The sequence below is a fragment of the Bombyx mori genome, chromosome 9 (genome assembly GCF_030269925.1).
Source record: "Bombyx mori chromosome 9, ASM3026992v2".
Taxonomy (NCBI): Eukaryota; Metazoa; Arthropoda; class Insecta; order Lepidoptera; family Bombycidae; genus Bombyx; species Bombyx mori.
In genome coordinates, this window is record NC_085115.1 from 12,278,222 (window position 1) to 12,290,859 (window position 12,638).

Below are 12,638 nucleotides of genomic sequence, written 5' to 3' on the forward strand. Positions count from 1 at the left end.
AGATTTATAGGTCGCTCCGCTTTGCTTCCTTTGCTGACTAATTAAACGACATAAATATGTATTTGAACCAAAGGTTCAGTACCGTACAGTACCTATATAGGTGCCTACTTCAATTGACAATATTTCATTTTATTAAAATACTCATATTATTATCTTAATTGATACTAGATTCAAAATAAACAGACCCATATAATTTATTTTTAGGAAATTCGATAGTTTTCATTAATGAATTTGGTTATGAATTTCGTTTTATTCTAAATAGGCGTAGGCGCCAAATGACGTCACGTTTACGGAGCACTGCGCTGCCTTCAACTTTGCTTTGTAAAAAATAAAAAACAATACTTGACAGCTAACAAGACATTCACGATTAGCGTCATTCAAGCGTTGTCAATGTATACTACTTGTTGATATTCGCTGTTTCAATATGTTTCTTTGTTTATTTTAAATCCGTTAATATTATTTTGTTCATTTGATTTCACTTTCTTTTTTAGATATATTTAAAAATGTAATTTATGAGATTGTATTTTGACAAAGAGATTGGTAAATAATATTCCGTTACATTTTTGTCAATTATTATTATTGAAGTGAAACTTCCTTATCGGCGTTGGAAAAAAATTTACCGTCACATTTTTCGGTTACGCGTCACATTTTTCCGTTACGCGCCATCTGTTTTGTATTCATGTCTATGATAATAAAATCCTTTTGTTTAAACTTTATCTAATTTAACTTTTTTGTATTCATGTCTATGATAATAAAATCCTTTTGTTTAAACTTTATCTAATTTAACTTTATTTAACCAATTTCTAGAAAGTTGCATGTAGATCATTTTTCGAAAAATAAGGCCATAAATAAGTTTCACTTCTTACGTGTGTACACTAGTACACGCACACATTTTTTTTCATCTGACGGGCCTCGTGGCGTGTCGGTAGTAACACCGGCCATTTCGAGGTCGCGGGTTCGATCCCCGCACAGGAAAACTATTTGTTTGATTACCACAGATATCTGTACTGCGTCTGGGTGTTTTCTATGTATCATAATACGTATATTTATAAAAAAGTATGTAGTATATCTGTAATCTGGCACCCATAACACAACAATTACGCTTAGCTTGGGACCAGAGGACGTTGTGTGAACTGTCCATGAATATATAAAAATATATATTTAATTATACAATTTACTTATCAATCGATTGTAATGAAAGCAAGACGAAGAGTAAACAATCAATCATACCAATCACTCGCTTTACTAGATGTCGCTAGCCACTAAGTCAAAAAATAAATATGATTGGCTAAATTGTGTTACTTAGGGGTCTATATTTTAATAACTTTATTTTTCTTAATCAAAAATAAATTAAGAAATAAAAAATAGGAAAAAATGTAAGCAGTCAAAAAATACCTCTTAAAATATAACACCCATAAAAATCCCATCGTACTTGTTTCTTCCCTAAGCTTAGGGGGAGAAACTCAGTTGAGAACCCTGACACCTTTGTTTTGTAATGATTTTGGCTTAAAAGTCTAGATACCAGGCCATAAACTCAAAAAAAAATATTTTACAATGACAATGACATATTTTGACATCTTCGCCACAGAGTATCAGCAATGTCGGAAAGGTAAAAGAATATTTTCATACAGTCGTAAACATGACGTCACCACAACAATTTAGTTTTTAATTAATTACTCCCTAATTATAAAGTAATATAAAATTACAAGAATTAAATATTTTAGCTCAGAATTGAAAAATAAAGAAACAGTATTTTTATTTTATGCATGTAATTTTTTTGAAATGTCAGTTATAAGTGCATTATCTATGTATACTTGTTTACAATGTTATTTTAAGATCTGGAAAAGGAAAAACTAAGTACAAGGGAATAGTGATTCACAAAGTCAGAGTAAAGTGATTACTACGCTTACATAAATTATCTTCTTTTTTAATTTATAATACAAAATGGAAAGAAATACTGAGTTGCGAAAATTACCAATGGGATCACTTTATAATATTATTAATATATTGGAGATAAATGATTCGTGGCAGAAAGTTATGGCTTGGATACCTACAAATCCTCAAAGTGATCATTTTCATCGGAAGTATAACAGCGAGCATTTGAGGTAAAAATAAAATTATATTTAAAACAATTTTGTGCAAATAGTATTAAAAAAACTACTTTTTGTTATTTTTTACATAATAAACATGTACTTGTTTTGAGTACGAACAAGTCATTTCCATCTAGAAACAGACTTTTTATTAATAAAAAATGTGATGTATAAATCTGTTTATTTGTTCGTTTAGACTTAAATATAATCATATCAATACCGGTTAAAATCAGTTTAAAAATTTTAAAAAATCTGAAATGTGGTAATAAGTTGTGTATATGATATGTGTGTATAAATTGTGCTATGTATCATTATCACCATTTTCCAAACCAAAACAAGTGGATAAAACAATAATACAGGTTAGAACACCTTCTTTTCGTCAGATAAAAATTAAACAGAAAAAAGTTTTGAGATATAAACACAGTTTTCATACATACATACAGCCCCCCAAAATGAAAAAGCCAGTGATTGAACAACTGCTTATTTTTTACTTATCAATCCGAACCTGGCTTAAACTGGCGGTAATAGATTTACGTAAAAAAAAAATATTACTCTTGTAGGCAGACGAGCACACGGCACGCCTGATGGTGAGTGGTTACTGTCGCCCATGGACTTCAGCAATGCCAGGGGCAGAGTCAAGCCGCTGCCTACCAAAATCATGCCTACCATATCATATGAAAAGTGGGAGTAATAATCTATAATTTCACAATAGCAAACGGTAACCTATTTTTCATTAGGATGATACAAGATGATGCAAAAATTTCAAAACGAACATGTTCTGAAATTCTCTTTGACGAATGGAGTACGTCAGGTAGGATCAGACCTACAGTTGCAACACTCTTAGATGTGCTTGTGAAAGCAGAAATATATAGAGCTGCTGATGAAATTGCCAATATTTTGGGTGGTAAGTATACAATTTAATATTGTGAGATTTTGATCACAGAAAATAATACACAATAACTAAAAGATTATAAAAAAGTTGCTTACATTAAACATTTTCTGATAAAGTCCTAGTACCTGTGTACCAAAGCATTGCTTAATTAATTACAAATGCTTAATTACATTACTTATATTTTACTATATGCATTCATATCTTGCGATGCACGGATATTCAAATCTCGCAGGCGGGTACCAATTTTTCTAATGACATACCTACTTAACAAATGTTCACAATTGACTTTCAAGGTAAAGGAATAACATCATGTAATAAAAAATGAAACCATGCATGAGGTATAATAATATTTTTTTATGGTTGAATGATTACTGGTGGCCCGGTTTCACCAGGGCAGGTGAGCGAGCAAAGGCTCAGCCAGGAGGGAGGGATTTGCTAACAGCTGCCCGAGCGCCTCTAAAGGAGACCAACAACTCAAGAGCAGCTGCTTCGCGAATGATATACTACCGGATCGGTATCGCGACTCGCTTAGAAGATCCAGCGAGAAACTCAGCGGGCTGATGCATGGGTTAGGTTGCACGTCGAACTCTATGTAGAGTTCTACGAGTACGGTTACAGGGGCCCCTAAGCCTGCTCCTAATGTTAGAGCTGAAGGCGTCTAATACAAAGGTTATCGGATCTGATGAATCCGTAAGGACGTCTCTAGGGCGTCGACAGTGACTGGCTCCTACGTGTCAGGATTCGGGGAGTAGTCAGCGGCGGCAACGAAAAGCGATTATCATGACGCATAGCCTTATCGAAGTACCGTTCCGATGCTGACTTCATGTATTTCCGTATTGATTCGAGGCCCAGGTCGTCATGTAAGTCAACGTTCCTCACGAACCATGAAGTCCCGACGGCTAACCTGCAAAAGCGGGATTTTAGGGATTGGAGGGTGTCTATGTGTGTGCGGGCCGCGTGAGCGAACATCACACTTTCGTAAGTCATGACAGGCCTTATACAAGTTTTATAAAGTGTCACCTTGTTCCGAAGGGACATTTTACTCCGCTTACAGATCATAGGATAAATGAATTCGACCGAGAATAATCGCGGCACGGTCGCGGTCTGTTATTATGTGTGGGTGGAATGATATCGATGCATCCAGGGTGACTCCCAAATACTTGATCTTCCTAACCCAGGGTATTGGTTACCCGAAGAGGGTGAACGGAGATGTGAGATTTCTCCTCCTAATGCGGGAGGAAATACGGGTTGAGTTTCCCCTTTGAAAAAGCACCGCTCTGCTTTTCGCTGGGTTCATGTCTATGCACCATTTACCGAGAGTTACGGCTGCACTCTGGAGTTTCCTCGCGATTAGGGACTTGTTTCCACTCGAGTAGTAAACGGTCATGTCGTCAGCAAATAAGGTAAAAAACTAAATAGGAGCGGCGAGAGGACGGAGCCCTGCGGGACTCCAGCTGTGAGCTATCGCAGTGAGAATCTGGTTCCCTCAATATCGAAAAGAGCGGTTCGACAAGAAATCCCGCATGATGAGAGCGAGACTGTCCAACACGTCCATGTTGAAAAGTTTGAAAATCAAACCGTGCTAGACTTTGTCGAACGCCTTTGCGACGTCGAAGAAAAGGACTCCCGTGTATAACGGTTTTGGTCGATTAAGCCCCACAAGAATGTGCTCCGTGAGGCGGTGCACCTGTTGAACGCATGAGTGATTTGCACGGAATCCGAATTGTTCATCGACGAGAATGCCCTTGGATGAGACGAAGTCTCTGAGGCGTTTGTAGAGCAGACGCTCATACAGTTTGCCTAGAGACATGAGGTGGCTAATCGGGTAACTCGTAGGATGATTTTTGGGTTTACCGGGTTTATGTATGCCGATAACGTCCGCTTCTTTCCACACCGCGGGAAAGATATAGTTCGTCATAGCGGCATTGAAAGTAGATGCCAACATCACGATGAGCGAAGTTTAACAACGCGGTTAAATATACCGTCTGAACCGGAAGCCTTGCGAAGAAGTAGGTGGAGGTTTAAAGGATTAGATCTTTAACTTCCATCGGGATGAGGATAATTTCATAGCGAGAGTGCTAAGTATTAATAAATATAGATCGGGTTTAAAATTTTATTAGTTTATTCTTCGATCAATAATACTACTAGATTCGCGATTAGCGCTTCAAAAGCGGCCCGAAAAATAAGACCACAAATAAATTTGTGGTCTTATTTCAAATTAGTATGGTCCAATCATAGCCAACACTAAGACGTCAAAACGCTGCAATGCGCGTTCAAAAACTGAGTAAAAAACCACCGTAACACCAAGGTTTTGGAAGGAATATCTTTTTTTTGTAAATTTATATTATTAAGTGTTTTTCATAAAATAATAAACACAATTATATTGTAAATAAAACACAATTTACGAATATTGTAATTGTTTGGCCAATGTTTGCAACAAGGCACCAACTATTGTAACAAACATCACCTATTCTTGGACAGGGAATGCATAGAGTAGTTTTGTTATTTTATAATGTTATTTTTGTTTGTAGATTTCCTAGTAGCCCCTTGTCGCTGTGCACAATGGATATATATTGTCGCGAAAGAAAGAGGAGAAGAAATATCGAACTCTTATAAAAATTCTAGAATTGTTCAATGGTGGTGGCAAATCAATGCAAAAAAGTATTAAAAAAACTTTATATGTATGTGTAAATATTTTAAGCGTATATGCTGAAAAGGATTTGTTTTCTGGGGGAAACGAACACAGCCATAAAATAAGCCTAAATTAAACTGATTATAGAAAAATTCATTGATATAAGATTACATTATATTTGTAAAAAAGAAACCGCTCATATAAAAATGACTTCTAAAAGACAGCTTTATAACAAACTGAATCTGTTTAAAGGTAATTAAACCTACATTATTGTTTTAATTACTTCTGTATAAAGAATACGTGGAAAACATGTTTCGTGTTTCCTTTCATATTTTTTTTACTTCATTCAATTTTATTTTTTATCACCTATTTGTTGTAATAGCGGCAATGTAAAATATTATCTACTACTTTTTTGAATCGGTCAAAAATAGTTGCGACCATACAAAACAAACCTAAAACAAATATGTATATTCTGCAACTCTATGTCTTTCAATACTTACTGTGTTCTGAGCATTGAAATATAATACCAAGAACTACATCTAGTTCCACAATACAATAAGCACGAAATTTTAAACAAATATTTTTAACCTTATAAATTAGGCTTTAAGTATCATTTTAGAATAAATATTTTTGTACTGATGACTTTTTATGTTCAAGTGACATTTTAAATTTATTCCATAATATTCTTTTTCTGACGAAAGGACCTAAATACATATATTTTGCAATGGTAATTAAACTTTATGTTTAAGTATTAAGGTTTATAATAAACTGAAGTCGTTAACATTATTAAACTTTTTTCTAAGAAATGAAGATGTTTTCGTGTCTGCAAACGTGGCCACTGGAGCGTCTTATTTTTGTTCCTGATCCGTAATCTAGTACTATTATTGATCGAAGAGTTTATTATTCATACCATAATGTATGACGTCACAAAGGTTTTGACCCCCGGCCCCTTGTCATATAGTGTCACATTCCGGAGATGAAGAGGGGACTTTTTAACATGTGATGTAAATATGTGAATGACGCCTTTTTTTTTTTTTTTTTCGGGCCGCCTTCCGAACCTCCTACGAGGTCCCCCGCGCATAAGGGGTGCGCGGGGTATGTGAGACTCAACGATCTGCATGGTGTTGTGAACAGACCGCGGGCCCAAGGATTTTAGGGCCCACCCACTAAATGACTCCCTTGCACTCTTACACCCGACGTCCGATCCCCTCCCGAGGCCAGAAGAGGGATGATGTAGGAGGATTACCGCGGTCAACACTACAACCAGATGGCGCGGTTCACCCCATGGACGCCCAGCCGACGGAGCCTTCGAGGCGAATCGAAGGCTCTGAAACGTCGGCCGTCTCGGTACGGCAGCCCGTCAGGCCGCCCAGACGGTGCCGCTGGTGTCCCGGTATACCCCGCTGGACCAGAACCAGCCTGCCGGGTCGGGACGTTATACACCGCCAACCGGTCGCTCTATTTACACCTCGGCAGCGCGCTAAAGTGCTGGTAGCGCGCCGCGCGGCCTCTACCCCCTCACGTCGCCCCTTGACGTTCACCGGGGGGAGGTCGCTACCTACAGGGGCCGGGACGTACGGGCGTGAATGAATGTGAATGACCCCTAACTAATTTGAATGAAAATATCACTGACGACATTGCGACATCTGTAACCGTATCATTTATATTTGTTACAAATAGCCTAATAGAACTAGGTTGTTTGTGTACAATTTTCCCTGAACTATTACACACATATTTTTTCAAAAACATTTTCTGTGCACTTTCCAGAGCCTCTACCTCCTAGACCGTTAGAAGGTCCTGCTGCGAAAATAGATACAAATGTAACATTTATGCTGAATGGAGAGAGTATGCCATTAGATGGCAGTGACGTTAATTTAAAGGACAACCAAAATTTGGATACTAAAAATACAAATCAACATCCAGATTTACATAACAGAACAACTAAACAACTGAAATCTGCCGACCCTTTGATAATCTTTAGTAATGACAATATTAGTAACGGTCCTAAAGATTCAAAATCATTTGGACACAAAACCACAGCACAAGTAATATCTTATGAAAGAAATTCAGCATACAGGTCAACGTTACGAACAGAAGAACTGCCAAATATTTCTGCTTTGATGGGCACATCAGTTAATTCCTCACAGTCGTACGGTACGACACAATCTACTGAACTAAAGGAAACAAGACGATCACTATCTAGCAACAACATATCAATTTTATCTGACGATAGCATGCGCAGTGTTATAGATTCAAAAATATTAGAAGACGAAAATTTGATATCATTCGATTATAATCAATTAGCTGCGATTACTAATAATTTTTCTGAAGACCTTAATGAAGGTCGGACAGGACTATCTGGGAAGATAGGAGGAGGTGGTTTTGGTGAAGTATTTGTTGGTACTCACAATAGATATGGACAGTTGGCTGTTAAGAAAGTAAAGTGTTACCTTCAGTTTAATTACAAGCATGATGTGGCTATAAGGTTATTTAACGCTGAAGTCAAATCTTTATCGCAATTAAGACATAAAAACATAGTACCTATTTTTGGATATTCTATTGATGGACCGACGCCATGTATAGTTTGCAAGTACATAGATGGTGGTTCTCTAATGGAAAAAATTGCTGCAAAAGTACTGAACGAAAACCAGAGACTCGAGATAATTTCGGGGACAGCAGAGGGACTAAAGTATGTGCATAACACTGTAAAGCCGATTGAAGTAAATGGAGATGTCAGCCCTATCACAACTTTTTACATACACGGTGATGTGAAAAGTGCTAATATTTTATTGACTAAAGATTGCAAACCGATGGTAATTTTTTTTTACTTATTGTTAATTTTTTTTGTTAATGATTGCTGGGTGTATTGAAACAAATCTTCTGTTGATTTTTTCAGCTTTGTGACTTTGGCCTGGCGAAGCAACTAGAATCTACACGTGTAACTAGTATGATGATGGGGACATCAGCCTACATGCCTCCGGAAGCAATAAAAGGGACTTTAACAAAAAAAACGGATGTTTACAGCTTTGGTATAGTTCTACTTGAATTGCTTACAGGCTTGAAGCCAATTGTTGTGGATAGCAATGGAAATTTAAATATAAAAGATTATGTTGAACAAGTAATGAACGAGAATAAAGACATCACACAGCTTTTAGATATGGTTGTTGAAAGGTGGACCAGGGCACAGGGCATTTATGAATTAGCTAAGAGATGTCTGTCAGATAATAGAGATAATAGACCTTCAATTGACGAAGTTTGTGAAACTTTGGAAAAAATGATAAATCAAGAGTCGTATGAAATCTTGTATGCACATGTTTAAAAATGAGTTAAAAGTTATTGAAAACTACGATGAGTGTGATTTAAGCAAACCAACAAAACAAATCATTAAATACAACATGTAACATATTTAACGCACACCCTCAAACACCCCAATTAGACTTTAATAGTATAAACGCTATGCATACACCAAATATTATTTATATGTGCGTTAACATTGATTATTTGTGAAATTAGTTATTCCAATTTCGTGGAAATAAAATGGTCACCGATTCACACTCCGCTGCGCACGCACACACAGACACCTACTCGCCGCGCCGCTCGTTCAATGCACTTTAATGACCGTTTTCGTATTTGTTGTTTTATTTTAGATAATACTGCAATGTCACTTTTCACTTTATCAAAGGCGGTTATTATCTTATTCTTTAGTTCTTCGGCACTTATTGTCTGTGTGTTATAAACTAGCGATTTAATTCGCCCCCACAAAAAAAAGTCGAGAGGCGTCAAATCAGCTGATCTAGGAGGTCACTGACCGAAAAGACAGCGAAATACGGGAGATATTTTATTTGCACTATCACTTGACCTCTTATCGATAAGGTGGACGCGGCATGACTGACTTGTCAAAAATATTTTGTTGACTTCGTTGTTTAGATTTTTCTTTGATCACCGCCGACGCAACCGCGTCGCATCGGGATTAGCCTGCCGTTTATTTTATGAATATTAAGCCGACCTTCGATCAACAATAGTAACTAGATAAAGGGATACGTACAAAATTAAAGCAAAAACTGTCCGCGTGAATATATACCTATATAGCTACATTCGTTTACTAACAAACGGAGAAAAAAGTTTTGAAACACTTTTACGTTCAAACTAATAACAACTATGGCACATAGTAATAAAGTCACAAATCTCCAAAACATTATCTAATACTTACGATCATTCGTCACATAAAACGAGCAAAGCAATAAATTACTCCTGTCACTTACCAATAAAAAGACATATTTTAAACAACTTTTAATGTTAAATCAATCTTAAAGGCAACAAATAAAGTAACTTTTCCCTTAATTGCTCTGAGAACTAACATCGTTTTGCTTTATTTATTTTTGCTTCTTGAAATGCCGATTTCTATTTACTACAGGAGGTAAAGGAGTCGCGATTAACACTAAAATAATTTATTAATGAACTAAATAAAAGTTTAGTTGTTTACTTTTTATGTTTTGGAAATGTATGTGTGTTAGTATTATTATTATTTTATTAGCGTTACGTTTTTGTGTAATATATATTTTTAAGTTTTCGCGACCAGTGCACATAATAAAACAACGTTTAAACGGTTTCAAGCGTGGTATTTTTATTACAATGTTTCAGCCACGTTTCAGTAGCCGTGAGCACGGAAGGCAAAGATGTCCAGTGTCAATAAGCGGAGATCTTAGCTGGCTTATAAAAGTCATCTCTTGTTTCTCTGGCGACAATCGAGATCCATTCTGCACACGTGATTGCTAGAAAAGCTAAAATAAAAATGGAAAGCTAAGTATCTAATGAGAGTCCAACAAACAGACACAAAAGCAGCATTAACCAATTTTAACCAACTAATTTTGAAGTGCTGCTAACAAATTTTAAAAAATTATTACAACACAAATCTACTCCATGCATTTACTGTTCTGTTCAGCAAAAGTTTGTCCATGTGTTGGCCGAGCCTTGGCCAACATTTGTAGCGGTGGTTAAAAATCGGTAATTTTCTTCAAAATTTAATATTATTTATAAGTTTAAAGCTTACAATATAGTTTTTACTTCATGTACTTACCGAAAGTAAGATATTCCGGCCGTTAAATTGCTTTTTCGGGCCTTATTTTTGCAACTTTTGAATACACACTGCGGTATTGTGAGACGGGTTGACATTGGCTGTGTTTGAAGTGAACTAAACAAAATAAGAGCTCACATTTCAAGTGCGCTGTTATTTGACGAGACGGATTTTATGCACCGACCCGAAATCTAGTTACTATTGTTGATCGAAGAAGCCGACGAAAGAAAGGGATAGTAATTATTTTTGTATTACGTGGTTTTCTTTTATGTATTGTAGTGTTGCTGTGTGCCGGCGGTCGCTGTTGGTATTGTGTGCGTAGGTATTTTATTTTGTAATAGACTATTAGCCTTGAAATAAGTATCAGATTTATTTAATTAAATAATATATTTTTTTACTAATTAGATATTTCATTTTAAAAAGTCTTAATACCCTGACTTACGTTCCATTTTCGTTTCTATGAACTGTTTAGCTAGCTGTGTAGGGTGACTGTAATTTACTTAGTTTTAACTAAATTTAAAAAAAAAATTGGTACATGAAAACAATCAAAATCGATCCAGATTCCGATTCTGAACAAATTACTTTTAGGGTGTGCGTTAATTATGTTACATGTTGTATACTCAATAGTTAAAACAAGAGATATTTTTTTTGAATTTATAACTACAAATGCTTAAACGTTGCCATTCTGTGTAGTTCCCAAATATGCTGTTATCTGTTACTCAATTAAGTGTAGAGGTTATCGAAGTGTATATATTAATTACTTAAATTGTAAAATAAATATTTTTGTTTTTGAAGTGAAAATTCTTTAGACGTGTTGAGAGTGAAATTTAACTCGCGACAGATTCGTTACGGCTAGAGAGAAAAGATACAATTTAGGAAGAGAAAATAGGTAGACAGCATTTCACGAACCACTGCTTACGGGCGTCGGCCACTAGATGGCTTGTTATTAGTTTCTCACTGCTCCTGTAGATGGCAGTAACATGTGAACTATCTTTATATTTAGTTTAGCAACACCTATTGAATGTCATATAAACTATTACATTGCAAGGCCATCGGTGTTATCAGTTTAGTTTCTGAAATATTTACAGAGCGGTATTTTAAATTATCACAAAAATATTATTAAGTAAAACCTAAGGACTCGCTCGATAGTCATCGAATACCGGCAACAACTTCTTTTCAAACTAATGTTATTTATTTTTCTGAAGTGAAACTTCATTAAAATATACCTCGAGACAGATTCGTTACGGCTAGAAAAAAGATTAAGACTAGAAAGAAGAGAAAGTAGACAGCGTCTCGCAAACCATTAGACTGTGGAGAGAGGGAAAGGACAAAGCGAGCTAGGTCGTTTCTCTTATACAAAGCCTTCCCTATTACAAGATAAATTTGATTAAGTTTGAAAAATGAAGAAAACTACAATGCTACACACCGCAAAAGAAGTTTCACTTCTTTCATGTGCACCTTTTTTTATAACAGCATTTATGTTATTATAGTACATATCTGTAAACACTTAAAAACCGTGTTTGCGCTCAAGACGTTACCGACATGCCAAATGGAACCATATCATAAAATAATAATAATAATATTAATTGATTATATTAAGTTTAAGTTGATAGGTAAAAATAACAATACAGTCATAGACTTTAAACCTTTGTGATATAAGAGATGTAAAAGTTTTGTATAATACGAGTATATTCACTTGTTATATTTTATCAATAAAACATATTTTTTTATATTTTATCAATAAATCATAACTTTAAATTTTTTTTTTTTTTTTTCTACCTACGCTGATAGCCCTAGGGGCTATTTCAGCGTAACCCTAACTTTAGTAGGTGAGCTCACGGGGCTCAAATCTGATGACGTTGCTAACACGAACCCTAGCAAGAGCCGTGCTTCGCAGAATCTACCACCGGATCGGAAACGCGACCCACTGAGAAGATCCGGCGAGAAACT

At 35.9% G+C, this 12,638-nt stretch overlaps 1 protein-coding gene and 2 long non-coding RNA genes across 4 annotated transcripts; 1 reads left to right on the forward strand and 2 right to left on the reverse strand.

The window, feature by feature from the left end:
* Window positions 1-1,562: 1,562 nt before the first annotated feature.
* LOC101746674 (interleukin-1 receptor-associated kinase 4) lies at window positions 1,563-8,995 on the forward strand. Of its 2 annotated transcripts, none has more exons than XM_062670179.1 (5): window positions 1,563-1,609; window positions 1,837-2,105; window positions 2,828-2,994; window positions 7,382-8,427; window positions 8,511-8,995. In XM_062670179.1, the coding sequence occupies exons 2-5, from the start codon at window positions 1,945-1,947 to the stop codon at window positions 8,931-8,933; spliced, it is 1,797 nt and encodes a 598-aa protein (XP_062526163.1). In that variant the 5' UTR covers window positions 1,563-1,609; window positions 1,837-1,944; the 3' UTR covers window positions 8,934-8,995. The 2 variants fall into 2 exon arrangements, with proteins under 2 accessions (XP_062526163.1, XP_004931243.2); XM_004931186.5 differs by lacking the exon at window positions 1,563-1,609 and adding an exon at window positions 1,626-1,749.
* Window positions 5,771-12,446, reverse strand: LOC134199388 (uncharacterized). The gene is made up of 2 exons (XR_009973869.1): window positions 10,911-12,446; window positions 5,771-9,620 (listed from the first exon to the last, which is right to left on the reverse strand). It is a non-coding gene; the product is annotated as an uncharacterized LOC134199388 (long non-coding RNA).
* LOC134199395 (uncharacterized) lies at window positions 10,213-10,904 on the reverse strand. The gene is made up of 2 exons (XR_009973876.1): window positions 10,692-10,904; window positions 10,213-10,395 (listed from the first exon to the last, which is right to left on the reverse strand). It is a non-coding gene; the product is annotated as an uncharacterized LOC134199395 (long non-coding RNA).
* Window positions 12,447-12,638: the final 192 nt, after the last annotated feature.